Source organism: Canis lupus, chromosome 11, assembly GCF_003254725.2.
Source record: "Canis lupus dingo isolate Sandy chromosome 11, ASM325472v2, whole genome shotgun sequence".
In the NCBI taxonomy this organism is placed as follows: domain Eukaryota; kingdom Metazoa; phylum Chordata; class Mammalia; order Carnivora; family Canidae; genus Canis; species Canis lupus.
The window spans coordinates 52,476,432-52,494,180 of NC_064253.1; the positions used below are offsets into that span (position 1 = coordinate 52,476,432).

Genomic DNA, 17,749 nt, shown 5'->3' on the forward strand with positions numbered 1-17,749 from the left:
CCCGGGACTCCAGGATCAAGCCCTGGGCCGAAGGCGGGCGCCAAACCGCTGAGCCACCCAGGGATCCCCTTGGATGTTCTTTCAGTTTTATGAAATTCCAGTCTCTTCAGAGGGTTTGTATTTTCATAGTGTAGAAACACACTTTTGTTTACTGCTTGTCCACATTTTTATTTCTTAATTCTTTGTGTGTTTGTGTTATTAGTGCTTTCTTTTTTTTTTTTGAAAAACTGTTACTAAATTAAAGTACATCTTTATAACCGAATGTTCTACAGACATGAATACATGAGGAAGCTCTTTAAATACTGATATGAACGATATCCAAGATAGGTTGTTGGGGGAAAAAACAAGGTTAGAACAGTATGTATAGTGTACTGTCATTTTTGTAAAAATGAAGGAAAGGGAAGCATAGTTGTATTATTTACTCTCCTGAAAGAGGATATAAGAAGTTAGTAGTTGCTCTTCCTTTTGGGGAGAAAAATTGGGAGAGAAGAATGGAAGGGAGACTTCATTGTATGCTCTTTTAAATTTTGAATCATGTAAAGTTTTTACTTCTTGCCTAATTGTTCTGGCTAGGACTTCCAGTACTATGTTGAATGAAAGTGGTGAGAGCAGGCATCCTTGTCTTGTTTCTGATCTTGGAGGGAAAGCTTTCAGTCTTTCCCCATCGAGTGTGGTGTTAGCTATGGGTTTTTCATTTATGGCTTTTATTATGTTAAGGTAGTTTCCTCTTATTTCTATTTTATTGAGTGTTTTTATTACGAAAGGGTTTTGATTTCTGTCAGATACCTTTTCTGCATCAGTTGAAACAATCATGTGTTGTTTTATCCTTCATTCTGTTAATGTGGTGTATCACATATATTCATTTGTGTATGTTGAACTTTCCTTACATTCCAGGAATAAATCTGACTTGGTAATGATGTATAATTCTTTTAATATGCTGTTGAATTCAGTTTGTTAGTAATGAGTTTTTAAAAAGTAGAGCGATGAAGTTCTGTCTGAGTTTCGAACCCCCAAAACTGATAGGGAAAGTGGGGGAGATGCCTTCTCCAATGAAGTCTGAGTTTGTAGCAGGAGAATTATATATTTACTTGAGTTGTGCTGAAGTCTCCTCTGCCTAGAGCATCTGCATCAGTCTTTTTGTTGTTGATTTTTTTTTTAAGATTTTGTGTTTTTATGAGCACTGTTATACTATATATTGGCAAATTGAACTTCAATAAAATAAATAAATAAGTATCTCTATATGTATGTATATATACACACACACACACATGCACATATGTGTATGTGTGTGTATGTGTATAAAGATTTTGTGTTTTTAGGTCATCTTTACACCCCCGTGTGGAGCTCAAACTCATAACCCTGAGATCAAGAGTTAGATGCCTTACTGACTGAGCCAGCTGGTCACCCCTTGTTGTTGATTTTTTTTTTAAGATTTTATTTATTTATTTATGAGAGATACAGAGAGAGGCAGAGACATAGGCAGAGGGAGAACCAAGCCCTCTAGAGGGAGCCTGAAGTGGAACTTGATCCCAGGACCCAGGGATTATAACCTGAGCCTCAGGCAAACCTCAATCACTGAAGTACCCTGGAGCCCCCAAACTTCTTTTTTTTGTCTATTCACTTGGGAATATTATCAGACACCCCAACTTGTCAGATTTACCAAGACTACAAGTTAATTCTCTTAATTCATATTATTATGTATCACCTCTTTTACTCAGTTTAGGCATCACTCCTGGTAGAGCAGTTCACGTAGGTCTGGGTTTTCCTCATTAGTAGTGTTAGAGTATTGCAGTGATCAGTTATTTCAAGGTCCACTCCAGCCCAGAGTAGCTATAAGTTGTCTCACTTCTCTCTGTTCTCATTTGGTTTCCCTTGTTTCGTTTCGTTTCTTTTCTTCCCTTCCTTTTCTTTCCTTTCCTTTCCTTCCCTTCCCTTCCCTTCCCTTCCCTTCCCTTCCCTTTCCTTTCCTTTTCTTTTCTTTTCTTTCTTTTCCTTTCTTTCTTTTTTAGATATTATTAATTTATTCGAGAAACAGAGGCAGAGGGAGAAGCAGGCTCCATGAAGGGAGCCTGATGGCGGGACTCAATCCCCGGTCTCCAGGATCACACCCGGGCTGAAGGCGGCGCTAAACCACTGGGCCACTGGGGCTGCCCTGAAATTTTGAATCTTGATTGTGTTGTCATGAAATATCAGCTATCTTGCCCAGCATTGTACCATTTCGTACGTTTCTTTAAATATTTTCAATCTGGGATGCCTGGGTAGCTCCGCGGTTAAGCATCTGCCTTCGGCTCAGGGCGTAATCTTGGGGTCTCAGATCGAGTTGCACATCAAGCTCCCTGCATGGAGCTGCTTCTCCCTCTGCCTCTGTCTTTGCCTCTCTCTCTCTATGTCTCTCATAAATAGGTAAATAAATAAAATATTAAAAAAAAATAGGGACACCTAGGTGGCTTAGTGGTTAAGCGTCTGGATCACAGGATCCAGTCCCACGTCGGGCTCCCTGCATGGAGCCTGCTTCTCCCTCTGCCTGCGTCTTTGCCTCTCTGTGTCTCTCATGAATAAATAAATAAAATCTTCAAAAATAAACAAATATCTTCAATCCAAGTTGTCACTTAAAAAACTGAATAGAATAGTGGGTGTTTTGAGAAGTGGGTTTTGGTCTGTATTGGGTACACTTCCCCAGGGTTTTGTGGTCTTATCCACAAAGATGAACCCAGTGACTGTTAATGCCTTATGGAAATTGAAAACTACATTAGATCCACAGTGTTCCTCATTTACTGACTTAACTCTAAGCTTTTTTCTTTCTTTCTTTCTTTCTTTCTTTCTTTCTTTCTTTCTTTCTTTCTTTCTTTCCTTTCTTTCTTTCTTTCTTTCTTCTTTCTTTCTTTCTTTCTTTCTTTCTATCTGTCTGTTTTTTTTTTTTTTTTTTGCCTGGCTGGACCTAAGTTTCCATACTGTTTATTTACCTTCATTTGCTGCTGCTTCAAGTTCACATTCATATGGCAGCCATGGAATCATTGCCCTGATTATTAATATATTATTTCTCCAATACAAGGTGGATGTACCAACATGCAATCCTCAGTGTTCTCTACCTTTATTTGTTTGTTTGTTTGAATCCTTTGGGGGAGGTATTATGATATTTTTGGTAAATCAGATATTTATGCAGTGGAATGAATATGGTAGAAAATATCTAATTCTTGTTCAGTAGAGATTTAACCTTCCTAATTAATATTATTTACTAATACTGTATATTCTTTGTTTCTCCTACTCTGAATTTCATTTTTTAGTTTTTCATGTATCTGCAAGTTGAAAATTGATTCAAATTAGGACTTTTATGCATTATTGTGGAATTTAATTTCACACATTATAGATTTTGAAATTTATTGTAATCTTGGCTCAGAACTATTGTTCCGAGGCGCAGTGTAATACAGTCTGCTGGTTGAATCTAATTAAGGTGTCGTATCACTTGCATGCAGTATGTATCTTTGCCTAGAATGTTCTAAAATTCCTCACTTGGGAATAGCACTTCCTTCAGTTCTTCTTGGTCTGATTGAAAAACCCAGCAATATTTGACACACTGTATGTAACTCTTGTTTAAGAGGCAGACTGTGTTTATCTTTTGCATTTGTTGACTATTTTAACCAAAATGCTCAACCGCAGTTTCTAGCATGATTACCAACAGATTGGGTATTAATCTTATTAATGTCACCTATACTCATTTACTATCACTGCATTCAAAGACAAGCATGACTGTACTCCAGTGCTGGGTACACAAATATTAGGGAAATATAAATAATTTAGTAAATGAAAGTTGAATAGCTTGCAAGTAAAATTGCTTTCTAACAAGTATAATTTATAATTTTAAAGAAAATGGGCACATTATCTTTTTATGAGATTATATTTTACAATTATTGAGTTGACTATATACTGTAATTATGTGTTGGAGAGATCGCCTGCCTTTCTTAAAACCATGTGAAAAATGAACAATTTCAAGCTCTCTAGAATTCCCAGGATTATCTTGCTTGCCCACAGGGTCCCCCCCCCCCCCCCCCCCCCCGCTTGGTTTCTCTCTCTATTACCCAATTCTTGCTCTCATTTGCAAGGTAATCGTCCCTTAAATAAACAAGAATTCTCTAAAGACTGAACAGAAACCAGGGTTAAGTTGCCCAGCCCTGGTTGACAGAGGACCTTTTATGAAGATACTCTTCCCCAACAGAATTGCTATCTCAAGGTCTTTTTCATTTGATCTTCAGTATACTTCTAGTATTTAAATAAGGTGTCTTTCTCCTTATTTATTTCTAGGCTTCCTTAGACTTTCCAATACAGTATAATAGAAAAAGTACAGTATGTTGTAGTCTTATCCCCACACCATTTTTGCTCTATAACAGTGTTTTTTTAACTTTGGCACTATTGACATTTTACACTAGATAATTCTTTGTTATGGGGGCTGTCCTATGCATTGTAGGGTGTTGTAGCAGCATCCCTGGCCTTGACCTGCTAGATGCCACTAGCAGCTCCCAAATCATGATAATAAAACATGTCTCCAGTTGCTAAGAGAGTAGATCTTAGAAGTTATCATCACAAGAAAAACACTAAATGAACAAAACTTGTAAATATGTGCAGTGATGGATATGAATTAAACTTTTTATGATAATAATTTCATAATATATTATGAAATAATATATAATAAATAATATTTAAATAATTAAATAATTAATTAGATAAATAATATAATAGATATATAATAATATTTAATATACATATATTAAATCATTATGTTGCATACATAAAAAGGTCTCCAGACATTGCTGTATGTCATCTGGGGAACAAAATCACCCCCAGCTGAGAACCAGTGCCTTATAATATTAAACAAGTGTTTGATTTCCCTGTGAGACTTAGTTTCCTCGTTTGTGTAATGTGGTTAATAATCCTTGCTTACTGCACAGGATAAAATATATGTACAAGTGTTTTGTGTATTTTATTTTTTTTATTTTTACTTTTAAAAGAGTTTATTTATTCATGATAGACACACAGAGAGAGAGATAGAGGCAGAGATAACAGGCAGAGGGAGAAGCAGGCTTCATGCCTGGAGCCCGACGTGGGACTCGATCCCGGGGCTCCAGGATTGTGCCCTGGGCCAAAGGCAGGCACTAAGCCGCTGAGCCACCCAGGGATCCCCCTGTTTTGTGTATTTTAAAGTATTATGTACAAACAAGAGGTTGGGCTAAACCTGGTAGCAGAACTCAGCTCTAAATTCTATTTCTGTCAGTATCTCGGGGCAGAGAATGAAGCTTAGAATGTTGAGTCTTGGTGATGGGGTCACAGGCCTCATGACTTACTATAAGTCGTACTCTACAGGGCTCTTCTGTCTAAACAGGGAAAGTGGGTAGGTAACTTCAGGATGAAATGGGAGCAAGGCTTAACTAGATGATGTGTTCCTTACCAGGCAGTCCTGAAGCAGCTGCAATGGGGCATAGCTCCGCTGGGAAGACATGTGGCATTCCTCAGAATGACTCTAGCCTTTTTTTCAATACTAAGTATGTAGCACTCTGGCATGTATGGTTTTGGCTAACGTACCCATCTCTGGTCTGTTACTATTTTGGGCATCCCTATTTCCCTCTTGTTTATTGCAAACTCAACAAACATTTATTATCTCCTATGTGCAAGACATTGTGTTGAGTGCTTTCACATATTCTCTTTTATTCCTTTTGGAATCCTATAGGTGGAATTACTTGTTTTACATTTTAGTAACAATAGTAGTAGTAGTAATAGCATTGATAGTAGAGGCAGCAGTAGTCAAAACGAACATTTATGGAGTTCTTACTGTGTGCCTAGCACTGTGCTCAGTGCTTGGATTAATGTATTAATACATTGATACATTAATGTATCATGTAGCTTGAATTATGTATTAATTCACTGAATCCTAGCAACATTTTTTGAGTAGGTACTATTATTTTGCTTCTTTGTGTAGATGAGGAAACTGAGGCTACTGTGATTCAGTAGCTCATTTACACGATTAGTAAATGGTAGATTCTGGATTTGAATCTAGGAAATCTGTCTCCAGAGAATACTCTCTTAGGAAACACGTTCAGAGAGGTTAAATAACTTGTACAAGTTCACAGAGCTACTAAGTAGTAGGCTCGGATAATGTAGGCACACATAATGTTGATTCTCGTCTATCACTGTTTCCAGTGTGGTGAACATCATACTTCTCATTGGCCTGTTCTTGCCTCTTTCTGGCTAGTATAGCTCAGGTGGTGCTAACTTACAGCATAGTAGGGGGATCCATTAGAATATATGTCATGAATTCAAGATGGGATGATACAAGAGGTGATAAAAAGAGACAAAGAGAAGTTTGGAATCAGCCTAGTGGGGCTTTTCTTATTCAGTACTTTGTTCTGAATATTTCTTTTTACATCTAGTTTCTGTAGAATACTGCTTTTGTTAAGAGTGTTTTTATGTTGAGTGGTACTTTTTTTTTTTTTTTAAAGATTTTCTTTATTTATTCATGAGAGATAGAGAGAGAGAGAGAGAGAGGGAGGCAGAGACACAGGCAGAGGGAGAAGCAGGCTCCATACAGGGAGCCCGACGTGTGGGACTCGATCAAGGGTCTCCGGGGTCACGTGCTGAAGGCAGCGCTAAACCACTGAGCCACCCGGGCTGCCCTGAGTGGTACTTTCTGAATTTAAAGGCATAACATTTATTTTATTTTGATAGATCTGGTGATGGGTCTATTATCTGTGTTAGAGTAGACTAGAAGGGGCTAGAACCTAGAACCAGACTTATCCTTGGAGTGGGCAGATGCTGGTGGGAGAGAGGTATGGGTGCAGTTAAACTCTTATGGATGGTGTATTAGTTAGCTAGGGTAGTTGTAACAGAGTACTACAAGGGGGTGCCTTAAAACAACAAAAATTCATTCTCTCAGTTCTAGAGGCTACAAGTCCAAATCAGGATATCAGTAGGGCCATGTTCTCTTTGAAGGCTCTAGGGGAGAACCCTTCTTTGCCTCTTTCTAGCTTCTGGTGTTTGCTGGCCATGCTTGGAGAGCCTTGAATTGTAGATGCATCACTGCAGCCTCTGCCTCTGTCTTCACATGGCCTTTTTCCCTATGTGTTTGTATTTCTGTGTCCAAATTTTGCTCCTTTTATAAGGACACTGGTCATATTGAATTTAGGACCCACTCCTACTCAGTAGGACCTCATCTTAACTTGATTACATCTGCAAAAAACTCCATTTCCAAATAAGAATACATTCACACATTCTGGGTGGACATGCATTTGGGGACTACACCCAGTGCAGATAGTTATCCAGAGAGTAAGCGGCAAAAGGCTCCACAGTTGGCCTGAGGGGAGACCCAACAGAGTACATGGGGGTTCTGACCAGTGAATGAAACATGACAGAGGACACTGTAGGAACAGATTATGATTGGAGATTCAGGTAGGCCTTAACCATTTGATCAGTGTCAGCAGGTAGGAGAGTCCTAGGCAGGTCTCTACTTTCTCTAGGACTCTGGCAAGAGCAAGCCAAATTGTTTGAGAGAGCAGGCAAATGGTCAGGTTGCTAAAAAAGAGAACAAGTTAAGACACTCAGGGTTTAAAAAAAAAAAAAAAAAAAAAAAAGACACTCAGGGTTTGAATCATAAGAGGCCTTGGTCCCAGGAGTAAGGAAAAGCTTAGATATGAGGGTGAGGCTGACTAGATCAGGGCCAAACGGCAACTGTGACTTACTGCTCAGTCCTAGAGAGTTGGCTGAAGCATCTAAAAATGCCCTCTCCCTAGGGATAGGCCTGCAGGGAGTGAGGAGAAGTGAATTGAAGGCTTTATCACTATAATTCAGTTTCCAACACTGGCTAGTGTTAAGGTCCCCTGGCAAAGTGTAAATAAGAGTGGGCTCCCTGGATGATCTTGAGTGCTCTGGATAAAGGATATTGAAAAATTTAATAATATTAAATGTCATTTGTAAATGAAAGAAAGCTCATGCCCTTTCTGGGAAATACTTTGCAGGCCAGCTTTGCTGCTCTCATCAGAGAGGCTGAGTCAGAGATTGAGTTGTTTTGGCATTGACACCTTTTCTTTTTAAGTTTATTGCTTCATAATGCTTCTTTGGAACTTTGATTGTTTCTTTAACATAATCAGAATCCAATCTGCTATGTAGTTGTAGGACTCTGAGCGACCCATATATGTCTGCTTCTCCCCTTGCCTTGGAACTGGGCTGATTTCTGTGAGGATTATGTCCTAGATGGGTTCTAAGAGCAGAGAATCCCAATGCTGGGGCTAATCAATGGCTTCTGCATCTACCTGCTTCCACCCTTCTAGTCTTATTTAATTGCTGTAGGTTTTATGGATGTGCATACATGTCCATGTGTGCTCTTCCTGGTCTCCCTGAACCTATATATATTTCTAACTCAGGATCCTTATTCTGTACCTTTTGTCTTCAGTCAGTAGTTTTGGGGACCCTTTGGAATTTGCCAGCAGACTATGTTCCTTAGTTCCCAAAGTTACCACAAACAATTCTGTTATGAATGTTATTATTTGTATATTTTTATATGCCAGGTTATTTGCTTAGGCTAAATTACTAGAAATGAAATTGCTGGATCAAGGATATACGATTTAGAATGTTTTTTTATGTGTAGTTCTAAATTATTCTCCAGGAAAGCTTATATTCTCTAGTTATATATATATAAGCATTCTTGTCCCTGAACTCTTTTTTTTTTTTTTTTTTAAGATTTTATTTATTCATTCATTCGAGACACACAGAGAGAGAGAGAGAGAGGCAGAGACACAGGCAGAGGGAGAAGCAGGTTTCACGCAGGAAGCCTGACATGGGACTCAATCCCGGGTCTCCAGGATCACGACCTGGACTGAAGGCAGCGCTAAACTGCTGAGCCACCCGGGCTGCCCGTTGTCCCTGAACTCTTATTAACACTGGATAATGTTCATCTTAAGTTCATCAATTTGATAGACAACAGATGGCATTGTATTTTTGTTTAAATTAATTACTTTTTTATTACTAGATTAGCTGGACATATTTTCATGTTTATTGGCTGTTTAAAAGTTCTTGTTTTGGAAATTATCCATGAATATACTTTGCTCATTTTCTTTTGGAGTGTTTGCTTTTCATCCCATTCCTTTATTTATTAAACAGATATTAATTGAATACTTTCATATGCTAGGGCCAGACACTGTTCTTTGGGAATAGTACTGACAAAATCCCTGTGATTAAGGAGCTTACATTCTGTTGTAGTGAGGCAGAAAATAAACCAGTAAATATGTAATATGATGAATGGGGATAAGGACTGAAGAAAAAGTAGGCATTAAAGGGAGGTAGAGAATGATTGTGGAGAATGCTGTGTTATAAAAGGGGTCATGGAAGGCCTGACTGATATGACTAGTGTGTGAGTGGAGACCTGAAGATTGAGGCAAAAGTTCTGCTGATGTTTGGGGAAAGCACTATAAGGCAGAAGAAACAAACAGTGCAAAGGCCCTGAGGTTGGACTGTGTTTGACATGTGACTGTAGTTTGGTGAATGAGAAGGAGAATTAGGAGGTGAATCTGAAAGGGACAAGGAGTTGGGTGAATATGGGGGATATAGAACACGCATGCAGGGCCTTGGAACCAGAATAAGGTATTTGGATTTTATTCTGAGTGATCTGGGGAAGCATTCGAGAGTTTTGAGTGGTAAAGTGGCATGACATGACCCGATATTTTAAGAGAACATTGATGGTGGTCATTGGAGACTAGACTGGCGGGTGGGAGGGGCAATAGTGGAATTTGGAACATCAGTTAGGAGCATCTTGCAGTATGCTAGATGGGAGTTGCTAGTGGCATGGTGGAAGTAGTGACAAGTGGATCAGATGTGAACTGTGAGAAAAAGGAATTAAAGATGACTGTATTTTGGCCATTTGCAGAGATGGGGGAAAATGTGGGTAGAACAGGTTGGCTGGTGGTGAAATCTTAGTAATTTGTAAGAGCTTTTTATGTGATGAAGTTTATTAATATTTAGTTATTTAGGTGAAAAAAATTTTCTTTCCTCAATTTGCTTTTAGTTAACTTTCTTTTCTTTTTAAAAAAAAAAACATTTCTTTTTTTTTCTTTTTAAAGACTCTATTTATTTATTCATGAGAGACACAGAGAGAGAGGCAGAGACACAGGCAGAGGGAGAAGCAGGCTCCATGCAGGGAGTTTGATGTGGAACTCTGTCCTAGGACTCTGGGATCACGCCCAGTGCCAAAGGCAGATGCTCAACCGTTGAGTCACCCAGGCATCCCTTTAGTTAACTTTTTTTTTTTTTTTTAGTTAACTTTCTTAGTGCTGTTTTATTATACAGAAATGTCAACTGTTAGTCTTTATAGTTTTTGGCTTTGCTGTCATGTTTAGAAAGATTCGAAAAATAATCACCTATTTTTTACTTAAGTACTCTGTGGCTTTGTATTTGCATTCCCTCTTTAATCTGGATGAAATTAATTGGGTGTAAACTCTGAATTAAAGCTCAATCTTAATTTTTTCAAATAATTTACCTTTTATCCTGGCATCATTAAACAATTTGTTCATTGCTGAGAGAAATGATTATATTATTTCCTCTGAATTGGGAAAGAAGTGAGTGGCAGGTTGTGTAAAGAGATGTTCTATAACATATTAGTGTTTAGCTAGCCCCTGGTCTTGTGTTTGGTTGATGACATGGTAACTCCAATTTCTAAGTATCCTAGATTGTAAACGTTTGTCTCCTGAGCCTCTTCCAGTCCCGAAATATGCACTTAGAAAATAGCTTTCATCAGTTTCCCTCAATGATTGTGAGTTATGTCCTGTGGATGATATGTGACTTGTTTTTTACCTCAGCCTATGTCCTACCACCAAATATGCTTTTCTCCTACCTCATTTTGTCAACTGATAATTGTTCTGAGATTATAAACTAAAATTTGCCTTAGCGGTAAGAAAATTGACAATGATGTGTGCTGGCTGTCCGTTTAATCACATTACAGATTCCAAAGCCCCCACATTTATGTATTCCAGTTATATTCTTTGTGTTTTAGTCCTTCTCTGTTATGTGGCTACTGTAAAGGTGACAATAGTTAATTTATTGGATTTTCTTTCTTTTTTTTTTTTTATTTTATTTATTTATGATAGTCACAGAGAGAGAGAGAGAGAGAGGCAGAGACACAGGCAGAGGGAGAAGCAGGCTCCATGCACCGGGAGCCTGATGTGGGATTCGATCCCGGGTCTTCAGGATCGCGCCCTGGGCCAAAGGCAGGCGCCAAACCGCTGCGCCACCCAGGGATCCCTGGATTTTCTTCTTTAGTGCAAGAAATATGTTTCTAATGTTGTTAATGATATTTACTAAATCTTATAGTTGGGTTAAATCTTCAAGCTTGGAAGTAAACCTACAGCATTTTGTTATCATAGAAATTTATGTCAAGGCTGATTGAACCTAAATCTCTTAAATATTTCTTTGTTTTTTATAGAGAGGGAAATATGAGGTTCCTAAGTGGCTCTCTTCTAGTAGCATTCTGCTTCTTCAACAAATGCTACAGGTAAACTTTGTTATTTATTTTTAAATAAGAGAAGTCTACTGCAATTGTTTGATCCAACTTTAGCATGTCTGTGATACTGCTATTTTTGGAGGACACTGCTGTTTTTCTGTTAGCTTAAAAAAATTTCATTCATTATGTCTACCGCTCTCCACTAGATGCTTTCTTACTTGTGTTGCAAATGCATTTTCTTTTAGACCTCTACTGTGTATCTTTGCTGATGTGGTTTTCCTTCCTTTTTCTTGAGCATTGTCTATTTTCTCTGACCTGCTCTTGCTTTACTGTCTTCCACTTTCTTGCTCCCACTCTTGTACATTAAGTGTATAGTGTAATAGATAGGGAATATATGCTTGAATGAGCTGGTGTACAATCAGGTGGACCCCATGACCTAGTGCAATGGTTCTCAAACTTTAGCACATGTCAGGATTACCAGATGGCCTTGTTAAAACACAGATTGCTGGGTGCCACCTCGAGAGTCTCTGATTCAATAGATCTGGAGCAGGACTAGGAATTTGCCTTTCTAACAAGCTTCTAGATGCTGTTGATGCTGCTTGTCATGGAACCACCCTTTGAGAACCACTGATTTACGGGAATGGCCTCTGAGGACTGAAGGTGGGAGTGCTAAAGTCTAGGTATCTGCCCTGACAATCAATTGGCATGCCGCCTAAATTGGTTCTAATCTGTCAAATGGGGATTCTGAGCCTGGCCTCACTGCTCTGTAGTGTTATGAGGATAAAATGAGTTAAATAGGAAACACTTTGAAAATATGAGTACCTTATTAGTGCAGTTTTTTTTAATTGTTATGTATTCAGAATATCTTCCAGTTTTTTTTTTTTTTTTTAAGATTTTATTTATTTATTCATGAGAGACACACAGAGAGAGAGAGAGGCAGAGACACAGGCAGAGCAAGAAGCAGGCTCCATGCAGGGAGCCTGATGTAGGACTCCATCCTGGATCTCCAGGATCACACCCTGGGCTGAAGGCGGCGCTAAACCACTGAGCCACCCTAGCTGCCCTCTTCCAGTTTTTCCATCTATTAAGCCATCTTCGTTTTTATTCAAAATTTACCTCAGGCTCACCCACCTTGATTAAGTAGGGCCAGACCACCAAATCTCCATAATGAGATTGAAAACACCTCATCCTTTCTTCTAAACTCCAGAAAACTTAATCTTTGTTGATTAATTTTCCTCTCCTCACATTTGAAAATTACAAATGGAAAAGAAAGGTGTGCTTTTCAACTTGTTCTATGTGATTGTAAACTCATCGGAGGTAGAGATTGCATATTCACTATGAATGCCCTGCATTGTGGCTGCTTGAATATTAAATTGGTGAATATTTCCTGTGAATAGGTTTTCCAGCAAAGACTATTACATCATACAATAGATTGACTGAACTTCATGAATAATGTCCATACCAATGAAGTTCATGTTTGTTAAACATTTATCTTCTAAGCGTGTGTTGGTTGCTATAGTTTTCTTGCCTCTATTGCCTTTTTTAAAGAATTTATTCCAAGGCCATTTTAAGGTCTTTGGCAGCATTTTTATGATGATAAAGTTTACATCTGTTCTGATGAATTTTGAGTTCTCAGGAGGAAAGGAGTTCTGTGTTCCCTATTTGAAATGTTAATCTCTAGCTACTTCTCAATGGCCACTAGGTGGACCCAAAGAAACGGATTTCTATGAAAAATCTTTTGAGCCATCCCTGGATCATGCACGATTACAACTGTCCTGTTGAGTGGCAGAGCAAGAATTCTGTAAGTAAAATGAAGTCTGGTAGAATTTTTCAAAAAAACTTTGTTTGATCTTTGTGTGGATTCAAGACCTACAGCAATATGGTTTAAATATAAAAGAAAATGTATTTTATAGACTTGTTTATCAGATTGGTGTTTGTGAGGTTTGTAACCTAATTATAAATTTGCCTGTTAATCTCTAGGACAGTAGCTCTTAATTTGGGCTGCAAATCATTGGGACCTTAAAAAATATGCCTGTGCCTATCTCAGAAGAGTTAGTGGATATTTTTAAAAGCTTCCAAATATTTCTCACATGTAGTCAGGATTGTGAATCGTGTTCTGGAAATCACAGGCAAGTCACTTAACTTTACCAAATCTATTTATTTGTTTGTAAAAAGTAGATTAAACCACTTCTATCTACTTCCCAGAGTAGTATGAAGTTATAGCAGTTCTCAAAATTTTAAGTCTGAAGACTCCTTTACATTCTTTTTTTTTTTTTTTTTTTTTTAAAGATTTTATTTATTTATTCATGAGAGAGAGAGAGGCAGAGAGAGAAGCAGGCTCCATGCAGGGAGCCTGATGCGGGACTCGATCCTGGGACTCCAGGATCACACCCTGCCCTGAAGGCAGGTGCTAAACCGCTGAGCCACCCAGGGATCCCCGACGCCTTTACATTCTTAATATTTATTGATTGATTCATTTAAAAGTAATAATAGTAAACCTATTACATTTTATCTCATTAATATTTTTGTGAAAAATAACTTTAAAAAATAAATTCAATAAGAGAAGTAGCATCTTTGCAAATTTCTTTAAAATCTAGCTTGATAGAAGATGCTAGGATCTCATCTACTTCTATATTGTTTTGATCTGTTGTTTTGATTGAAACATGGGAAGAAAAAACAGCCCCACACAGATATGTACTAGGAAAATGGGTAAACACTTTAAAAGCTTTTTCAGATAATTAGGGATATTCTGTGATAGTCCATTAAAACTTGGCAAATAATGGTTTCTTAAGGGTTAGTTGCTTGTGGAATCAATGAAGTTGTTGTATTCTATTACATTAAAATCCATTGATCTGCCCATTGAATCTCTTCCCCATGTAACATTATGCATTGGTCATTTGGAAAATATTGGTTCACTGAGTTATACAGATCTTCCAGATGTTAACGCCTTTCATTATACAATAGAAAAAACCCCCTCACATTCCTTAAAGTCATATTGATCTCATCAGAAAAGTATTTAAGAATTGGAAAGCTGTTAAACTAATGGTGGCAGGTATAAATTTTCCAAAATCCTAATTTTTTTTTAAAGATTTATTTCTTTTAGAGGGGGGAGGGGCAGAGAGAGAGAGAACGTCTTAAGCAAACTCCACGCTGAGCACAGAATCCAACATGGTCAATCTCACAACTCTGAGAACATGACCTGAGCTGAAACCAAGAGTTGGATACTAACTGACTGTACCACCCAGGCATACCCCAAAATCCTAATTTTTGCTCAAAAGCCCAAATCATATCATTAGCAACAAATACTATCTGTTGTTTGTTTTCCTTTAAGTGATAAGTCCATTTTGTTCATTTTTGAGAAAATGCCCAATACCCAAGTGTAAATAATTATAACTTGTCTTTCAAGTAAAAATGGTGTTCTATGAAGAAAACAGGTAATTCAATTCCTAACTTGTCACACAAGTGCTTTTCCTCCAAACGGCCATCATATTTTAGCATGCAGAAGTGCTTTATGCATACTTCTCATTTTGTCACACAGAATATAAAAAACATGTACTGAGTGGCCAAGAGTTAATAAAATTAATACTTTTTACTACTTCATCAATGATATTCCTAATTGAAACTGGCTTAAAAAATTGTTTTTTGAACTATAAGTGCATGACAGATATAGTTTGGTGTCACTGCATTGATTTGTACTAAGGCACCAGCAGTGTTACTACTCAATCAGTACTTTTGCATCATCACTATAAATGTTAATATTGTGAAAAATGAAAAACAGTATTATTATAAAAATATTTTTGACCTTGGAGATCCTCAGGGCTCTGTGGGCTACCCACTGAGAACTGGTCTAATATATTTATGTGAAAGAACTTTAACACAGAATCCCATGTGAGTTTAAACAGTTATTTAAATAAATATTCTTCCATTAATATTTAAATCTTTTTTTCCTTACCAAATGGCAAAATGTAAATATTACTAAAGGATATGTATGCTTTGATATTGGTTAACTATTATTGTATAAAATGAAATCTCAAAATTTAGTGTCTTCAAACAATAATATAACTCATAATTCTGTGGACCAGCAGTTTGGGCTGGCTTACCTGGGCAGTTCTTGTGCAGGTCTTACCTGGAGTCGCTCATGTGACTCTAGTCATCTGGTGACTTGATTATAGCTGGATGGTCTATACCTCACTCAAAAGAGCAGCTATTTGTACTGGCTGTTTGTTGGGCCACACTGTGTGCAGCCAGCTAGTCTGGGCTTCTTGGAATGCTGCCTGGATTCCAAAAGAGGCAAGAAAGTGGGCAAACAATCTTTACTTTTTCAAGCTCTGCTTGCATCATGTTTGCTAATATCCCATTCATCAAAGCAAGCCACATGAAAGGTGTGTACTTCTAAATCAATACAATTCTTATCCCTAATATATGGATAAGGGAATCAAGAAATGAAAAACAATGATTTAAAAAATTAATTTTGAAGACTGGCATTGCTTTACATCTTTGCAGATTACTTTTGAATCTGGCTGAATAGAAGACATTCAGATATTTACCTTCTTTTGCATTCAGTCCGTTTTGATATGTTGTTTTGACTGAAGCATGTGAAGAAAATGTAGCCTCACATAGATATGTGGTTAGAAAAGTAATTTAATACTTTAGTATATGTGCTGCTGAAGCAAGCACTAATTTAGTACTTTAAAGGAGAAGTATTTTAATGGCCTTTTCAGATAATTGGGCACGTTGTTTGATAATCCACTAAAATTTCTGCAGTGGAGTCGGGTATGTGCACGGGTCAACAGAATAGCTCTGTGGTTTTTCAGACATGCCACAGTGTGGACTTGGTATAACCATCAGGTATTTGCTTTCTGGGATAATCACACTAATAAATAGAAATACTCTTCCCAATGGCCAACTGGTCTTGGAAAAACAGAGTGTTCTTGTTTTTAGCTCCTTCTCAGTAGTCTGACCACTGTTATGAAATACCTTCTCAGGACGCCTGGGTGGCTCAGTGATTGAGCGTTTGCCTTCAGCTCGGGACATGATCCTAGACTGGGATCATGTCCCGAGCTGAAAGCAGATGCCCAACTGGTGAGCCACTCAGGTGTTTCAATACCCCCATTTTAAAAATAAATAAATAAATAAATAAATAAATAAATAAATAAATAAATAAATTCATTCATTCATTCATTCATTCAATCCCCCCATTTAAAAAAAGATTTTATTTTTAAGTAATCTCCACATACAACATGGGGCTTGAACTCACAACCCAAGATCAAAAGTTGCATGCTCCATTGACTGAGCCAGGTAAGCATCCCTCTTTGAATTAGTATTTTTGTATTCTTTGGCTCAATATCTAGTATTATGATTGCTGAAGCATAGAGTAGTTCTGTTTTTAACCTTTTTTTTTAAAGTAATTTTCTTTTTTTTTTTAATTTTTATTTATTATTTATGATAGTCACACACAGAGAGAGGCAGAGACACAGGCAGAGGGAGAAGCAGGCTCCATGCACCGGGAGCCCAACGTGGGATTCGATCCCGGGTCTCCAGGAACGCGCCCTGGGCCAAAGGCACGCGCCAAACCGCTGCGCCACTCAGGGATCCCTGTTTTTAACCTTTTTAAGAAAAGATTTATTTATCTGAGAGAGCATGTGAACAGGGGGAGGGGGAGAGGGAAAGAATCTCAGGCAGACCTCACTGAGTGTGTAGCCTGGTGCAGGGCTGGATCTCAGGACCCTGAGATCATGACCTGAGCTGAAAGCAAGCATTGGACACTTAACCAACTGAGCTACCCAGGTGCCCCTACCCCCTTTTCCAACTTTTTGGGGAACCTCCTTAATATTTTCCAGAGTGGCTATATTTGCATTCCTACCAACAGTGCAAGAGCATTCATTCGCCTTTCTCTACATTCTCACCAATACTGTTGTTTCTTATGTTGCTGATTTTAGCCATTCTGAAAGTTGTGAAGTGATAGGTCATTGTTGTAGTTTTGATTTGCATTTCCCTGATGATGAGGATGTTGAGCATCTTTTCATGTGTCTGTTGGCCATCTGTATATCTTCTTTGAAAGATGTCTATTCATGTCTTCTGTCCATTTTTAACTGGATTGTTCATCTTTTGGGTGTTGAGTAGTATAAGTTCTTTATATATTTTGGATAACTATCAGATATATCATTTGCAAATATCTTCGCCTATTCCAGAGTTTGCCTTTTAGTTTTGTTGTTTAGTTTACTGTGCAGAAGCTTTTTATTTTGATGTAATCCCAGTGGTTTATTTTTTATTTTG

The 17,749-nt window shown here is 37.9% G+C and overlaps 1 protein-coding gene across 9 annotated transcripts in view; it reads left to right on the forward strand.

Moving 5' to 3' along the window:
- The window catches only part of MELK (maternal embryonic leucine zipper kinase), a 95,025-nt gene that overhangs the window by 39,199 nt on the left and 38,077 nt on the right, over positions 1-17,749 (forward strand). For 8 of the 9 annotated variants that reach the window (XM_049116269.1, XM_025432640.3, XM_049116273.1 and 5 more), the window contains 2 exons: positions 11,456-11,524; positions 13,176-13,274. The exons of the other annotated variant lie outside the window; for it this stretch is intronic. In XM_049116269.1, coding sequence (XP_048972226.1) covers positions 11,456-11,524; positions 13,176-13,274 — 168 coding nt within the window. The remainder of the gene's footprint in view (positions 1-11,455; positions 11,525-13,175; positions 13,275-17,749) is intronic. 9 annotated transcript variants of the gene reach the window in all.